The sequence below is a fragment of the Rhinopithecus bieti genome, unplaced genomic scaffold (genome assembly GCF_001698545.2).
Source record: "Rhinopithecus bieti isolate Rb0 unplaced genomic scaffold, ASM169854v2 scaffold_9237, whole genome shotgun sequence".
NCBI lineage: Eukaryota > Metazoa > Chordata > Mammalia > Primates > Cercopithecidae > Rhinopithecus > Rhinopithecus bieti.
In genome coordinates this window covers 1,793,481-1,811,610 of record NW_016806263.1, presented here as the reverse complement: position 1 = coordinate 1,811,610, position 18,130 = coordinate 1,793,481, and the positions used below count along the sequence as shown (strand labels likewise).

Here is an 18,130-nt window from a genome sequence, read left to right as displayed (position 1 = left end):
CACTATTCACAATAGCAAAGACTTGGAATCAATCCAAATGTCCATCAGTGACAGACTGGATTAAGAAAATGTGGCACATATACACCATGGAATACTATGCAGCCAAAAAAAAAAAGAGAATGAGTTCATATCCTTTGTAGGGACATGGATGCAGCTGGAAACCATCATTCTCAGCAAACTATTGCAAGAACAGAAAACCAAACACCGCATGTTCTCACTCATAGGTGGGAATTGAACAATGAGATCACTTGGACACGGGAAGGGGAACATCACACACCGGGGCCTATTGTGGGGAGGGGGGAGGGGGAAGGGATAGCATTAGGAGATATACCTAATGTAAATGACGAGATAATGGGTGCAGCACAGCAGCATGGCACATGTATACATATGTAACAAACCTGCACGTTGTGCACATGTACCCTATAACTTAAAGTATAATAATAATAATAAAACACACACACACACACAAAATCACTGTTGGTACGAGTGTGGGAAATTGCCATTCTCATACTTTATCAGGGTGTAATTTGGCCGTTCATATAAAAGCCTTAAACTGGATTCAAATCTTTGATGCCAGAAAACCTACTTTCAGGAATTTATGCCAACAGAACAAATAATTAATAATGTGTATGAAAATGAAGTTCCAGTCAGTGACTGTCTGGAGGCTGGTGGCATGGGAGGTAAGAATTTACCAAGACAGTTATAGGTAAAGAAAGACAGATTTATTAGAGAAGGTATGAAAATATGTTGCAAGGGTGCAACTGGCAGGTCAGCAAGAGACGAGCTGACTGCAGGGAGACAAAGGCTTACTGGGAATTTTATAGAATGGTGCTTGTGCTGTGTGCTGCAGAGCACTTGTGCAGTTCTGATAACACCAAGGTTGCAGTGAGCTAAATTGCCTTTTTCTATCAGCTGAGTGTCTGGTGATAGGTGGCCTTGGGAAGGTTGTGAGTTATTTGTGCAGGAAGCCTATGTGCCCTGGACCATGAAGAAGGTAGACTTACAGCTTATCTGCTTTGTCTTTTTGCTTTCCCCTGCTCCTGCCAGCCTAACTCCGTTTTCCTAATTAGGACTCCACACCAACAAAGTTTTTTCTAGTGTAAATGGCATTGAAATAAAAGAATCGACCTAGGTCTTCAACAAGAGAGGATGGTTCTATGAGTGTTGGTCTGTTAATGTAAGGGAGACCATGCCGGAGCTAAAAATAATGGCAGAGAAGTGTGTGTGTTTGTGTGTGTGTGTGTGCAGACAGGACCTAAAATAGACTACAAAACACATTGGATAGCAGAGACCCATTGCTATATTTTTAAAATCTTGTAGAAATAAATATATTTTAAAAGTCTAGACCTATATACACCAAAATGTTAACAGCAGCTATCTCTAGGGGTGTGAGATTTGGGGTAATTTTTAAAAATTTTTGTTTATTTGCATTTTCTAATATTTTAAAATTTGTATGTTTTGGTGGCTACTTAAAACTTCAAATGAATATACTGTAGTGTAGGGTGAACAAATTGGCAGGTAGCAATGTGCCGAGCCCCTGGAGCACATTGCAGATATGTGTCACTGTCTGGGGACAGACTACACAGGTGGCTGACACCACGTGCATGCACTGGCCCTGGCTTTCCCAGTGCTCCTGGCTGCCCAGCTTCAGTTCCAGTGCTGGGGTCTTCAGAGCATCATCTCCTGGGTCCCTGCAGGTTTACCAGAAGCAGCCCTTTTTAAACCAGAGACATTCCTCTTTTCTTTCTGAGAGTAGAATATCCAGGAGCACATGGTCAAAAGAAATTATGATTAACCCAGAAACAACTTCCTCTTCCACTCTTATTTGCTTACTTTTTAATTATACATTTTTATGTTTTAGGGAATCCTGCGGGGAAGGCACCATGAAAGTCCTGGAAAAGAGGCTGAAGGACATGGGGTTCCAGTACAGCTGTATTAATGATTACCGGTAGGTGAACTATATATCAATATATAGTTCTTGTAGAGGTGTACTTGTAGAGGTGGTGGGTGATTTTGGAGGAGGTGGGCTGCCGAAAGGGTATTGCTGGTTCTCAGCTCTGAAGGCCATGGGGTGGTGTCTTCTGGGTGGCCTCTTGGTGTGGAGGCAAGGAGCACCTTCTGGCCTGGGTTTGGCCAGGGCCCCACCTACTGCTGTCCAGAGTCCAGCTTCATGACATTTAAAGGACACACAGAGCAGCACTTTCTCATTTGTTCATGCCCAGTTCTCTCCTCACTGTGCTTACTGTGCAGTGAGACACGGGAGGACAGGGACTGATGAGGTTCCTATGTGTTTGGATCTCTGTGGGATCCTTGTGCATGACAGATGCTAAGGTGGGAGTTTGTTTGAGATATTTACAGACACATCTTGACCACAGACCAATAGGAAAATAATAGTAACTACCACTTGGTGAGCACCTATGGGCCAGACCCTTTATATACTTATAATCAGATATCATTTATGGGCCTTCTTGCTTGTAATTAAAAAAAAAAAAAAACTTGGCTCAAGCCCTAAGGTAGTTGCAAGCCATCTCTGGACTCAAATCCCTGCCTCTCGCTCTCTCTGCCTCAGCCCCCAAGACTGTGGACCTGCTGATTCTGCAAGGGGCTGGAATCCAACACTGCAAAAGCTGAGTGGCTTTCTTGAACATTTCTGAGTGTCGCAGGGTGGAAATGATGTCAGTGGTCTTCTCTTGTTGCCCAACACCCTTGATTATCCTGCTTCTCTGCCACTCTCTGCCTTCCCAGCAGCCCCATGGACTGGATCATTCTCCCAGCTGAGCAAAGCACCCTAAACGTGTGAACCACTCCCTCCCACTCCATGCCTCCTCAAGACAAGGAGCCCCTCAAGGCTGTTCTGTTATCTGTACCTTTTACTCATATATTATTGCCAATGCCCTCAAAAGTTAGATGTTGTTTATCACCCCCTCTTAAAAACAAAACAAGGGAAATGTCCTTTTCTGGAAATATAATCTATGTACAGAAAAATATACAAAACATGAGTACACAGGTGGATGAAGTTTCCCCCATTTAGCGCATACCTGCAACCAGCCCTCAGACCAATAAACAGAACATAACCAGCATCCCCAGACGCTCCCATTGGCCTCTTTTTGTCACCAACCCCATAGTAACCACTCTCCAGATTTGTAATGTCATTTATTAGTTTTATCTGTCTTTAAGCTTTAAACTCAGTGACAGAGCTGAGTTTTGAACCCAGCTTTGCCTGGCCTTAAAGCATGCTCTTTCCCTCCTGCTTCCAAGCTCTTCCTTCCTTAATCAAAGCTCTAGTAGTAAATTTTAAAAAATATTCAATTCTTGGCTGAGCGCGGTGGCTCATACCTGTAATCCTAGCACTTTGGAAGGCCAAGGTGGGCGGATCACGAGGTCAGGAATTTGAGGCCAGCCTGGCCAACATGGTGAAACCCCGTCTCTACTAAAAATACAAAAATTAGCTGGGCGTGGTGGCGGGTGCCTGTAATCCCAGCTACTTGGGAGGCTGAGGCAGGAGAATCACTTGAACCCAGGAGGTGGAGGTTGCAGTGAGCCGAGATCATACCATTGCACTCCAGCCTGGGTGACAAGAACAAGACTCCATCTCAAAAAACCAAAAGAATTCAATTCTTACTCCAAAACAGCTCAATAGCCAAGCACAGTGGCATGCACCCGTAGTTCCAGCTACTTAGGAGTCTGAGGTGGGAGGATTGCTTGAGCCCAGGAGTTCAAGGGAACAGTGAGCTATGATGGGGCCACTACACTCTAGCATAGGTGACAGAGCAAGACCTGGTCTCAAAATAAAACAAAGCAAACCCCCTGCCATCAACCCCTCAATACCAAACAAAACAAAAAACAAGCTCAACGATGGAGAAAATTGTAGCTAAAATTTTTGCATTCACAACCACTTTGCTTTGTTTATATGTCATTGGGCTGAGCTGTAATAGCCGGGCCAGAGCCCAAGTCTCCTTCCCCCTTACAGCTGCCCTGGGTCTGGACTTATGTCCTTCCTCTCCATTGGTGTACCCACCTCAGTCGGCCTCAGGGCTCTTCTCTTCCAAGCCTAACTCAGTAAAGAAACGAGGAAGCTCCCATTTCTTTACTGCCCATAGGTTGTTTCTGTGTAGTGTCAGGAGCAGAGAGGATATAATAAAAGGCATAACATGGGAAAGTGACAAGGGTTAACATAACAAATCCAACTCCAACCCAGATGTGAGAACCTCCTGCCCCTCACAATTCAGGTGGCACTGCCTTCTGCCCCACATCAGTTAAAGGTTCTCCCTGAGGTGCTTGCCCATTTTGGAAGGGGCTTATCTTTTCACAGCCTCCCTTACCTCCTGGTTGGTTTCTGCCAGCACTGTGTTGAATCAGATTCAGTGAAACTCCATGCCTGTTTTTGGACATACACAATGACAGATAATTACTCTTATTAAAAATATGTGCATCAGGTAGACATTAATGAAAGGTAGCTGAGTCAAGGACAGAAGACATGGCATGCCATAGAGAGAACAGTATCACGTTCCTGTTCTTCCATAGTCCCCTGCAGTGGTCCTGACACAGAGATCCTGTCTAGGCTTGTCTCCTACCTAACTCCCCATGTGCCACCAAGACCTGGCTCCTGTCTTCATTGCTGCTTCCCTTCCCCACACTTGGTGCCTTGGAACTTCACATCTTCTCCCTCTACTGTGCACAGCAAGTTAGCGTTCCTCTCTGATGCCTGAGCGCTGACCATCACCCATGTGGTTCAAGTCCACTCTTCTGCCCAAAGTACTTATCAGGTCGTACTGTAATGTTATACGTGCACATGGAAGTGGTTAGAAGCTCGGGCCCTGGAGTCAGCCTGCATAATTCAAGTTCAGCCCTTCAACTTGCTGCTATGAGAGCTTGGGCAGGTTACTATGGTCAGCTTTCTCAATTGTAAATTGGAGAAGATAAAGCACCTATTCCATTTGGTTGTTATGAGGATTAAATGACATGATCCTCACAAAAGATATAATCAAATGTCTTGGTACATAGTAAGTGCTTGATAAATGCTGGCTAATATTTTTATTTGTTTTATTTTTTCTAGACACAGGGCCTCACTCTGTTTTCCAGGCTGGAGTGCAGTGGTGTGATCATAGTTCACTGCAGTCTTGAACTCCTGGGCCTTCCGCCTCAGCCTCCTGAGTAGCCGAGACTATAGGCGTGAGCCTCTGCACCCAGATAATTTTTAGATTTTTTTTTTTTTTTTTTTTTTTGTAGAGCCAGCGTCTCGCTATGTTGCCCAGCCTGGTCTCAAACTCCTGATCTCAAGCAGTCCTCCTGCCTCAACCTCCCAAAGCGCTGGGATTACAGACATAAGCCACTGTGCTGGGCCACTAATATTTTTAGAGGAAATAATTTGTGTATTCTTTGAAGTCAGAGAATACTGTATCTCCAGGACTTTTCAGGCAAGCCATAAATGTTTGATGGATGAAAGTTATTTAAATAATCCCTTAAATATTATTTTCTTTCTGTAGACCAGTGAAGCTCTTACAGTGTGTGGACCACAGCACTCATCCTGACTGTGCCTTAAATTCGTAAGTAAATGTCTTAACTCAGGTCATTCTTTCCCAAGATAACCATCTCCTTTCAGAAGTTTTCAGTTCACAAACATGAACATATTATCAAACGCAGATGTAAGTGTGCTCATTTGGTTCTGGTTTGGTGTTATTTTTATTTATATGTATCTGTCTTAGTTTTTGTACAAAAAGCAATCACGCTACACATAACGTCCTGCTGTGAGCTTTCTTCACTTGCCGGTGTAATGCGGCCATCCTTTGAAGTTTGTTCATACTTTCTGTCCCAGTCTGCTAGTGGCTGTAGAGCAATCTGTAGGATGGTCACACCACCTTTTATGTAATCCCTTCTGAATCATGGGCTGGCTTCTTTGTATGTTGTTATAGTAGTTTTTTAGGTATTATAAACAATACTGAAATATAATCCTTGATTATATACTTTAAGCTGTTGTGCAAGTATTTGTGTAGGATAGATTCCCAGAAATGGAGTTGCTGGGTCGAAGAATGTGTATATTTTAAATTTTGGTGTGTTCCGCAAAATTTTGATATGTTTCAGAAAGGCTGTGCCAGGATACACTTCCACCACCAGTCTTTGCTGGGAGTGCCCCTTCTCCACTCCTCCACACTATGCATTTTCTACATCCATATCTGTATCTGTCCCTGTACCTATAGTCATATCATTTTAGCCAATCTTAGGGGTAAAACATAGTGCATTATTGTCATTTCAGTTTGTGTTGGCCGGGAGATTTCTGATCCCTCCACTTGAATTCTCTTATGAAATCTATTTACTAACATCATGCTTATCCTGCCAATCCACCTCAAGTGTGCTTTCCTCTATGAGACTTTGCTCATTCTCCATGTTGACTGAGGAACTCTCTTCTCTTTGCTCCCAAGGACTTTGTGCACAATATGATGACATCGCTTTACTCTTCCTAGCCCTGCTGTCGTTCATTCTGTACCATCTGCCTGCCTCACTCTGCCTTCCTCTTTGTGTTTCTCTTAGTGTTTTTCATTAGAGTTGCACATAGTGGGTGCACCGTCAATGCCTGCAGGATCCATTCGTACATCTACAAGGGAAGAGAACTAATCAGAGTGCACAGCAACTATATGCTAGGTATTTGCTGTGTGCACTACATAAAATAGTATGTTTATCTGAATAACTAGTACATTTAAGAGAGTCAGGCTGGGCATGGTGGCTCATGCCTGTAATCCCAGTACTTTGGGAGGCTGAGGCGGGTGGATCACCTGAGGTCAGGAGTTCGAGACCAGCCTGACCAACACGGTGAAACCCCATCTCTACTAAATACAACACATTAGCCAGGAGTGGTGGTGCATGCCTGTAATCCCAGCTACTTGGGAGGCTGAGGCAGGAGAATCACTTGAAACCAGTAGGCGGAGGTTGCAGTGAGCCGAGATTGCGCCAGTGCACTCCAGCCTGGGCAACAAGTGTGAAACTCCATCTCAAAAAATAAAATAAAATGAAATAAAATAAAATAAAATAAATAAGATAGAGAAAGAGAGAAAGAGATAAAGCACATGCCCTGGTGAGCTGGCTTGTCATCCCCATATAGTTCTTCTTCTCTTCTTCATTTAGTAATAGAACCCTTGAATTTTAGATGGGTTCATGGCTATCAAGAATAACTATCCTAGCCTCCCTACCCACTGTGGCCAAGTGACAAGTGCAATTTCTGGGTTTAGCACTTGAAAGGAAGGGGCATACATTCCCTTTCTCCTTTTATGCTGGCTGGTATATGGGCCCACAAGACGTGGAGGTGAGCTGCCTTCAACTGGGCATGGCAGAGCAACACAGCAAAAGGAAGCCAGGTGCCTCTGTACCATGGCGTCACTCTACCAGCCCTGGAGAGTTACTGAGAGAGAAATAAACATCTATCCTCTCTAAGCCACTGTCATTTAGACAGAAGCCAGACTTTCATTTGATCCGGTGTGGGTAGGTTCATATTCTCCCTTCAAAAGCAAAGAAACTCTGGCTCGGAGAAGTTAATGAAGGACTCACCCAAGACCACCCAGCTAGTGCAGGCAGAACAAGGATCTGAAGGAGTCTGAGAACTGTCAAAATTCACTCTGGCAGATTTCTTGCTCTTTGGGCCGGAAATTAGGACAACAGACCCATCATCTCCAGCATGTATTCTAGGAGCCAACATCCCAGGGTTCGGTGATGGATTTAAGTCCTCTCCTCATACTCTAATGCTATTCGTTCCCTGTGAATCTGGCATACATCGTTTCTGAGTCCTCTCACAGTAGATAAAGAATAGCCTGTGAACCTGGGTCTCTCCCAGGAGATAAAGAATAGCCTGTGAACCTGGGTCTTTCCTTTCCTCACTTGAAAATGAAGTCCATCCTCACATTGCTGCTACTCAAAAACCTTCAAAGTTCCCTACTGCCAAGTTCAGACTTCTGGTCCCATCTTACAGGTTCATCATGCTCTTTCCAGACACGTCACCCACTGCTTCTCACCTGGAACTTTTATTTCAAGGCTAGTTTTGATCCACTTCCCGTGAGATATTACATGCTTTCTTGCTCATCAGCCTGTGGAAACACCGTTTTGGCAGCAGTAAGCACTCTGTTCTTACTGAGTTAGTCAGATGATCTGAAATTGTCAGTTTTCTTATCTACAAAGCCTCCGTGAGGTTACTCTGATCCTTGATCTCAATATTTAAAATTATAGCCTCCATCTCACAACTGTGGCTCTTCAAAACCCCCATGTGACTGTGTTTTTTTCTTTTTTATAGTGTTTTATCTTCTGACTGACCTACTTGTGAAGCTCATTCTTTTTTTTTTGCTATTCTGTTATTTTTTATTTTTTTTGAGACAAGGTCTCTCTCTGTCACCCAGGCTGTAGTGCAGTGGCACAATTACGGCTCACTGCAGCCTTGACCTCCTGGGCTCACGTGATTCTCCCACCTCAGCCTCCCAAATAGCTGGGGAAACAGGCACTCACCACTATGCCCAGCTAACTTTTAAGTTTGTGTTTTGTTTTGGTTTTTTTTTTGTAGAGATGAGGTCTCACTATATTACCCATGCTGGGAAGTTCATTCTTTAGCGCCTCCCACCTGTTAGAACATGGCTTCAGGAAGTCAGGGACTTTGACCTGTTTTGTTCACTGATGATGGTATTCTAAGGACCTAAAACAGAGCTTGCAACCTGGTAGACACTTAGGAATGAATGAATGCAAGAATAGATGAATGAATGAGTGAATGATTGGATTCTACCCTGGAAAGGCATAGATTTAAGAAGAACGATGTTCAAAGGTGCTGGGCAACCAAAAGGAATGACAAATGCTCTACAACAGCTTCCGAGAAGTGCCCGGAGGCTGCATATGCAGAAGTTCTACATTTTGATTGCAAGAAACACAATCCTTCTGGGGGTCACTTATGTGAAAAAGGGAGGAATAAAGTTGTTGAAAAGATTTAGTGGTATAGACTTTCTAAGGAACCTGCAACCTTGTAAGGCTTGGATAGGGAAGTATCCGTGGTGTTAGAATTAGGATTGTATGGGTTTACTCTTTGTCTCATTAATAAGACTATCAACCTATACAGAAACAGACCATGTAAAATTCGTTGTTGTAAAACCCATTGCACCCTACACCACCATTCCTGAAATGGGCAAATGGTGCCATCCTAGCACCAGTGCCTTGGGTTAGCTCCCCTGCTGCAGGAAGTATAAGGAGAACGAGGGCAGCTCTTCTCACTTTTCCTTGGTATTTCTTTTTTCTTTTTTTTTTTCTGAGACAGAGTCTCGCTCTGTCGCCCAGGCTGGAGTGCAGTGGCGTGATCTCGGCTCACTGCAACCTCCACCTCCTGGGTTCAAGCTATTCCCCTGCCTCAGCCTCCCGAGTTTTCCTCAGTATTTCTGAGCACTTTGCAGTGTCAGGCTTCCAGCTGGCACTCTGGAGTGATCATCTCATTTTACTCCAACCATGTTCCTGGAAGGAGGACAGTTTGATTGTCAGCAATGATGCTGGTTCAGAGAGATTAAGCGGTCACTCAGTGTAACTCAGAGGCAGAAGCAAAACCGACATTTGTCTGTGTGTAAAGTTCTCATTCTTCCTACCACACCACACTGCCTTAAAATGTCTCTGGGGCTCACACTACAGCAGGTAAGTAAGGGGTTTGCAGTTCCTGACCTGTTCTTTCCTGTGTGTGGGCATTCTTTCAGTGACTGTTGGTAGACATTTTTTGACAATTCTGCCCGATTCCTTTGAATGTCAAGGATAAAACTCTCTTTCACTCTGCCAAGTTTTTCTCCAACTTTCATCACCCTGGCAGGAATTTTACTAATCTCTTTTTTAAACATTCTAGTAGTGAATATTCATAGATAATTTACAAAAGAGAAACCACAAATAGCAAATGTACAAAATTATTTAATCGCTCTAATAATAATGGAATACAAATTCAGCAAGGTGTCATTTTCACCTAAACTTTTTTGACATACATTAAAACATAGCAGAAAAGTGTTTTAGAGATGTTATTCAAGCTTGATGTCACTGTAAATTGATAAAGTGCTTTGGGAAAACAATTTGACAATATGTGTCAAGAATTACAAAAGTATCAGTCTTCGACCTAGGTCAGACTTTAGGGTACTTTTGGTGCCCTATTCTAAAGAAGTGATTTGAAATGCGCATACAGCTTATAAGCTCAAATATGTTCACCAGAGCATTCTTTATAATACTGAAATATTGGGAACTAGACCCAAATATCCACTGACAAGTAAATGGTTACATCAAAGGGTACACTTACTGGAGGGAGTAGAATGTAGCTCTTAAAGACAATGGTAGGATAATCATACGGCAAGCAGAAGACCACGTGAATAATCTAAGAGGAAACCTTAGATTATAAGGTCAATAAGCGCCAACCTTAGCGCTTATAGATTATAATATTGGCCAAAAATTCAGTAGACTTTTAATCTGCAGGATTGGTGATATGAGAAAACAGACATATAGTATTGGAATGAGGACTCAGTGTGGCACTGAGGGCCAAGGGCAAACATCAGATCTCTTAACTTGGCCGGAAGTCTCTATCCTAAATGCTCCAGGCCGCAGAGACAGGACTACTCATCTCTACTTGTTTAGGAATAGTGGGGTAAAGGGCTTTTAATCTGCAAAGGTTTCAAATGAAATAAACAACTGTTGATGTAAATCCACCCATTTTATTAATAGTTTTGTGGTAAATTTAGGGACAATCTGTATGTTTTGGTATTTAATTATTGGCAATATTTTAGAGAATGTAGCATATAAGAACAGCTGTTGGATTAAACCTGTGATGCCAGTATATGGGTTACTATTAAGTAACTAATTCCTTTTTTTTTTTTTTTTTCTGAGATGGAGTCTCACTCTGTTGCCCGGGCTGGAGTGCAGTGGCCGGATCTCAGCTCACTGCAAGCTCCTCCTCCCGGGTTTACGCCATTCTCCTGCCTCAGCCTCCCGAGTAGCTGGGACTACAGGCGCCCGCCACCTCGCCCGGCTAGTTTTTTGTATTTTTTAGTAGAGACGGGGTTTCACCGTGTTAGCCAGGATAGTCTCGATCTCCTGACCTCGTGATCCGCCCGTCTCGGGCTCCCAAAGTCCCAAAGTGCTGGGATGTAACTAATTCTTTTTCTTTTCCTTTTTTTTTTTTTTGGAGACAGGTTCTCACTCTGTCATCCAGGCATGGAGTGCAGTGGTGTGATCATGGCTTATTGTAGTCTCAACCTCGTGGGTTCAAGTGATCCTCCTGCCTCATCCTCTCAAGTGGCTGAGACTAGAGGCCCACGCCCCCACTACTGGAAATTTTTCTTTTCTTTTTTTTTTCTTTCCTTCCTTTTCTTTTTTTTTTTTTTTTTTTTTTTTTGATGGAGTCTCGCTCTGTCACCCAGGCTTGATCTAGAGTTAGATCTAGATCTAGAGTTCAGTGGCTTGATCTTGGCTCATCACTGCAGCCTTCACCTCCCGGGCTCAAGTGATTCTCCTGCCACAGCCTGCCAAGTAGCTGGGACTACAAGTGTGAGCCAACACTCCTGGTTGACTTTTGTATTTTTAGTGGAGATGAGGTTTTACCATGTTGGCCAGGCTGGTCTCAAACTCCTGACTTCAGGCGATCCTCCTGCCTTGGCCTCCCAAAGTGCTGGGATTATAGATGTGAACCACCATGCCCAGCCAAGTAACTGATTTTAGGCTTGGGACTTGTAGTAGGAAGTTATAAGAGAATTTTACTAAGTTTTGAACCAGTATTGGAATTTGTAAAATAATTAGGATTAAAGTTTATACATTTATTAGGTTTACTACAATCAAGTAATTGAGAAAGTTTGGCTAATTTAAAGTCATTTAAATTTTTTTAAAAAAGATGTAATATTTTAATACTTAAGTTGAAAATAACCTGAAGTCTTGCCCAGTGGCCCCTGCTTGTAACCCTAGCACTTTGGGAGGTCAATGTGGGAGGATCACTTGAGCCCAGGCATTCAAGACCAGCCTAGGCAACATGGCGAGACCCTGACTCTACAAGCAAACAAACAAAAATTAGCTGGGTATGTTGGTGTGCACCTATGGTCCCAGCTACTCAGGAGTCTGAGGCAGGAGGATTCTCTAAACCCAGGAGGATCAATGCTTCAGTGAGCTGTAGTCATGCCACTGCACTCCAGCCTGGGTGACAGAATGAGACCCTTTCTCAAAGAATAATAATAATAATAATTTAACCTGAAATAACTTGAGTTTAAAACATCACGTGAATTAAGTAACTGTGACACATCCTTAAGAGTGATTGTCAGAGTTCACTAGGTTTTTAAATAGTACAATGTGATTTATAAATTAAATAAAAGGGCATGGGAAAATTAGGCTTTTGAGTGTATACATGTAATAACAAGAATTAATTTTAAAAATCAAAGTAACTGCAAACAGTGCAGTTACCCCCTCAAGTATAGTCTCACATCAACAAGAAAAGCTTTTTAAGTTACAAAGTGACAAACCAATGCACAGAATATGGACCCAGACAGTAAAGCAGAAGAAAGCAAAACAGCATGTTTCTATTTGTGCATGATAATGGATGTAAGTGAAGAAACAGGTCTGAGAAAGTAAACTCCAAGCTGCTAACTGTGGGTTCCTTCTAGGCAAAGGAGTAGGAACTGGCAAAAGATGAAGGGAGACTGTCATTATTAGTGTATTTAATTATGTGCCATTTTATTTTTTTAAAAACTAATGAAAAGTGTAACCTTATGTTAATTAGTTAATTGTTTGAAAGCAAAAGTAATTTTAAATTTTGAGTGAATAAAGTCTGGGGCATTAACTGCATCACAGGTGCAATTGTACAAAATGTCCGGTAGGTGGAGCCCTAATACAAACCTGTGGGTGAGATTTACTTTGCAAAAAAGAAAAGAGGACCAGCATTCAAATGGAGTCAGGAACTTTTAAGGACAGGGCCGCCAGTCCAGAGCCATGGGATATATTTCCAAGCCAACATTAGATGGTTTCATAATTTTAAAAATTCATCTTTTAGTTAGTTTAAAAGAATTAGTAATTTCTGTTTTTACAAACCCAGTGGTCAGATGCTGTTTACTATGAATAGGGTCCATATTTTGGGCGGGCCCTTTGTTGATGTCTTTGTGTCAGGACACTTAAACTCTGATAATGTAGCCATCAGTAGGGAACCTGGCTAACACCGTGTTCCATCCATACAATAAAAATTCATCCACAAGGAAGAATGAATTAACTCCCTGTGTACCAATATGGAAGCATGTTCAAGATATGATGCAACACACGTTGTAGATTCCATTTGTGCTTAGATAAAAGGATATCTAAAGACATTTAAGGATAACTTGCAGGGCAGCAGCAGGTCCTGTTGTTTAGAGAAGGTTTTTGCTGGGGAAACAATGTCTTGAGATGGTATTTCAATGGCATGTGTGCTTAGGATTTCAGAAATAGGAATTAGTTCTATTAAGCAGGTTTAGCATGCATGTGTGCATTGCATTCCTGGAAAGAGAACTCAAACTATCAAAGTTGGTTTTCTATGGAAAATGCAAATGGAGAGACTAAGAGACTTTTACTTTCCACTTTATAACTTCCTATATACTATGTAAATTTCTCCACGGTGTGCACAATTTGCTTTTCTTTTTCTTTCTTTCTTTTTTTTTTTACTGGTAGCAGTATAATTTATTCAAATGTGCCTTAATAGAGGTGCTAGGGCTTGCCTATGGTGCTCTTGATATATAAGGCCAGGACATTCTGCCAGTTTTTCTGCCAGTTTTTCTTGAGCAATGTCACCAAGAAGTTGACAGGCAGGTGAATGTTACACACAAGCTCATTGTCTGTCCTTTTCACGTGGCCAACAGCCACAGCCAGACATAACACCTTCTTCATTTGGAACTTGATTGTGGACTTCATCTCATCCACTTTGGCCACCATGTTTTTGTTGTGTGTGAGCAGGGAGGGGAAATTTCCTGCCTTATTTAGGCCTGGGCCGAGAATTCGTGGGATGTGGTTGATCAGAGACTCTGAGGCCAAAAATGCATCATACTCTTGGCCAGCTTCTTGACCAGTTTTCTATTCTTGTTGAGTTTTCTCAGTACCTTGTTTTCCATGTGGGGGATATCCACAGCCTTTGCCTTGTCACAGTGCTGCTGGTTACTCAGGACACACACGGAGAACTTGGGGCGGGGAGTGGACTTAAGCCTGACGGTGCCCGAGAATCGCTTGTCCTTCTGGGGAGTCATAGTTCTTCAAGCTGATCTGCAACTCCACCGTCTCCAGAAACTTGGGGTCCTTGCGCTGGTTCCGGTGCAGGACTTCCCGCACCGCCTCCTACAGGGTGTCACGGGAGACTGCTGCTCCTGGCTTCTCGCTCCACGTTAACCAGAAAAGAGACTAATACTGCAGATATATTTTTGAGTGTAGATTCCATACACCAATACTGACACTTTCTCTATTTCCTTGTTAATTTGCAGGGCAGCAGCCACTACTCAAAGAAAAGTCCCATGTCTTTATGCAGAACAAAGTGCAGTTCTTATCATTCCCCTCCTTCTGGTGCTGGCTTCCAGGACTCAACTGTAACTGGGAACTCTGTTGCTCTAACCCTCCTCCAGCCCTGCAGCCTCCCCTTGCAATCATCATTCCTGTTCTGTGTATACCAAATGATTCTGTTGTCTAAAGAAGCTCTTTCCTGGGAAAACGATGTCCTGAAATGGTATTTCAATGAGACATATGCGCAGGATTTCAGAAACAAGAAATTAGTTCTATTTAGCAGGTTAAAAAATGCTGCATTAGAATTAAAGCAAGTTATTTTCTTATTTTTATAATGACACAAAGCACTGGGAGTCAGACTGCTTGTATATTATCAAACATTTTTAGAGAATTCTAATAAAGCTGTATTTTACATCATCTATATTTTCCTGTATCTCCAGCGGCACACACACTGCATGCTTGTTGATCACTTAAGACAAATGTATACTATATAAAGTATGCATATATATTTTGTCTGTAAAGATGTCATTTATTTGGTATAAAGATGTTCAGTTACTCTTTCCTTTTTGTTTTGAGAGACAGAGTTTCGCTCCTTTGCCCAGGCTAGAGTGAAGTGGTGAGATCTCAGCTCACTGCAACCTCCGCTTCCAGGATTCAAGCGATTCTCCTGCCTCAGCCTCCCGAGTAGCTGGGATTGCAGATGACTGCCACCATGCCCAGCTAATTTTTGTATTTTTAGTAGAGACGGGGTTTCACCATGTTGGCCAGGCCAGTCTCAAACTCCTGATCTCAGGTGATCCACCCGCCCCAGCCTCCCAAAATGCTAGGATTACAGGCGTGAGCCACCACACCCAGCCATAATAGTTACTTATAATGAGGGAAAAACCCAAAATGTCCAGTAATATTTACATATTTACTGAAACTGTTTGGAACTTGTATTAGTTTGTTCTTGCATTGCTATAAAGAACTACCTGAGACTGGGTAATTTACAAAAAAAATAAAAAAGAGTTTTAATTGACTCACAGTTCTGTGTCCAGAATTGGTTCCTTCTGGTGGGTTCTTGGTCTCGCTGACTTCAAGAATGAAGCTGTGGACCTTCGTGGTAGTGTTACAGCTCTTAAAGATGGTGTGTCTGGAGTTTGTTCCTTCAGACGTGCCTGGAGTTTCTTCCTTCTGATGGGTTCGTGGTCTCGCTGACTTTAAGAATGAAGCTGTGGACCTTTGCGGTGAGTGTTACAGCTCTTAAATGTGGTGCGGACCCAAAGAGTGAGCAGCAGCAGGATTTATTGTAAAGCGCAAAAGAACACAACTTTCACACTGTGGAAGGGGACCCAAGTGGGTTGCCACTGCTGGCTCTGTGGCCAGCTTTTATGCCCTTATTTGGCCCCATCCACATCCTGCTGATTGGTCCATTTTACAGAGTGCTGATTGTTCCATTTTACAGAGTGATGATTGGTGTATTTACAATCCTTTAGCTAGACACAGAGTGCTGATTGGTATGTTTTTACAGAGTGCTGATTGGTGCATTTACAATCCTTTAGCTAGACAGAAAAGTTCTCCATGTCCCCACTTGACCCAGGAAGTCCAGCTGTCTTCACCTCTCAGTTCCACAAGGTTATAGGAAGCATGGCTGGGGAGGCCTCAGGAAACTTTTGATCATTGTGGAAGGCAAAAGGGAAGCAGGCATGTCTTACATGGCCAGAGAAGGAGGAAGGGAGTGAAGGGGGAGGTGCTACATGCTTTCAAACAACCAGATCTTGTGAGAACTCTGTCATGAGACAGCACTAGGGGGATGGTGCTAAACCATCAGAAACTACCAACATGATCCAATCACCTTCCACCAGGCCTCACCTTCAACAATTCAATATAAAATTTAGGTGGGGATACAGAGCCAAACCATATCAGAACCATTTACATGGGTTTTAATATATTTGTAGAATGGAGTATCATTCAACAAGTAAAAGCCATGTTTACCAATTCAAATGTCCTCCAAATGGTGAATGAATAAACTAACTGGTAAATCTATACCATGGAATACTACTCAGCAATAAAGGTAACTACCTTGATATATGCAGCAATAGGGATGAAACTAAAATGTGAGAGCTGCCACACCAAAAGGCTACCAACTGTATGATTCTATTTATATGAGATCCTCAAAAAGGCAGAACTGTAGGAGCAGAGGGCAGACCAGTGATTGTGGGGGTTGAGGATGATTAGGACTAGAGGGAGGTGCTGACTGCAAAGTGACACCGAGAGAAAAATTTGGGGAGCGATGGAACTGCTCTGTGTCTTGATTGTGGTGGTGACTGCATGAATCCATGTGTTTGTCAACACTCATGGACCTGTATATGAAAAAGAGTAAATTTTATTTTATGTAAGCTAAAAAAATGTTTTCAAAGAACATTTAATCACATAGGAAAATGTGTAAGAGATAAAATATAAAACTTTATTGTATGATGCAAATGTCTAAAGTATGATACAAATTCAATATATTATGAATGTGTGTGCAGATGATATACATATATTATAAATGAACAACACAAAAGAAAATAAACCAAAAGGCAAAGCAGTTTTCTCCAGACAGTGGTCTTATTTTATTTCTGACTTTTGATATTTTTGTGTTTTCCAAATTTTCTCCAATGAGTATGTGTTGCTTTCATTATCAGAAAAAGAGAAACACAAACACACACACACACACACACACAGACAAACACATCGTATGTGTAGTAATTTGACCCGACATAAAACATTTCCAGAAGGGAAAAACAAACCCAAAAGCTCATCACAGACACTTCTGTGATCTCTTTACTGCTTGTTTGACCTAAAGCAAGTGTGGGTCCTTAGGTATGAAAGCTGATGATTCTAATTCTGATGCCCCAGGGCCAGCAAGAGGCAGAGGAACTCCTTACCTTCCTGTAGGGTGCTATAGATCTCTGTAGAGAAAACGACCATGCAGCCCCTGGTGACCCCAGGCAGCAGCAGGACATCTCTCCAGCCCCACAGCTCTAAATGCCAAGCTCTCTCTTCCTTACCCTGCCACCCCCATCTCTGGTGAGATCCTCCTGGCAGTGTCATTACTCAACTTTTGTGGACATTTGACCAAATATTCACTATAAAACTAGGAAAATACACAGCTTTATGGTTATTGCATGTATATAGATATATATTAGGTTGGTGCAAAAATAATTGTGGTTTTTGCCATTAAAAGTAGGGGCAAAAACTTGAGGTCAGGAGTTTGAGACCAGCCTGGACAATATAGCGAAACCCTGTCTCTACCAAAAATACAAAAATTAGCTGGGTGTGTTGGTGTGTGCCTGCCCAGCTACTTGGGAGGCTAAGGCAGGAAAATTGCTTGAACCTGGGAGATGGAGGTTGCAGTGAGCCCAGATCGCACCAGAGCACTCCAGCTTGGATGACAGAGTGAGAATCTCTCTCTCAAAAAAAATAAAAAAATAAAAAAATAAAAATCCTGCTATTTGAAAAACAAAAAAGCCTGATATTACTTTTAATGGCAAAAACTGCAATTACTTGCACCAACCTACTAGAGAAAACACAGTGTATTTAAAACTCAACCTTGTGAATATCTAGAGATCCTCTCAGACATTGCTTTGGGCTGACTTTAGTCTCTTTCGTTTGAAATCACACAATGGCTTTTTAACTT

At 42.4% G+C, this 18,130-nt stretch overlaps 1 protein-coding gene and 1 pseudogene across 2 annotated transcripts in view; one reads left to right on the top strand and one right to left on the bottom strand.

Annotated features, from left to right (window-relative positions):
- The window catches only part of BST1 (bone marrow stromal cell antigen 1), a 31,780-nt gene extending 16,894 nt beyond the window's left edge, over positions 1 to 14,886 (top strand). For both annotated transcript variants that reach the window (XM_017875347.1, XM_017875348.1), the window contains exons 7-9: positions 1,862 to 1,948; positions 5,487 to 5,546; positions 14,454 to 14,886. In XM_017875347.1, coding sequence (XP_017730836.1) covers positions 1,862 to 1,948; positions 5,487 to 5,546; positions 14,454 to 14,559 — 253 coding nt within the window. In that variant the 3' untranslated portion in view covers positions 14,560 to 14,886. The remainder of the gene's footprint in view (positions 1 to 1,861; positions 1,949 to 5,486; positions 5,547 to 14,453) is intronic.
- Positions 13,657 to 14,355, bottom strand: LOC108531753 (60S ribosomal protein L10a-like; annotated as a pseudogene).
- Positions 14,887 to 18,130: the final 3,244 nt, after the last annotated feature.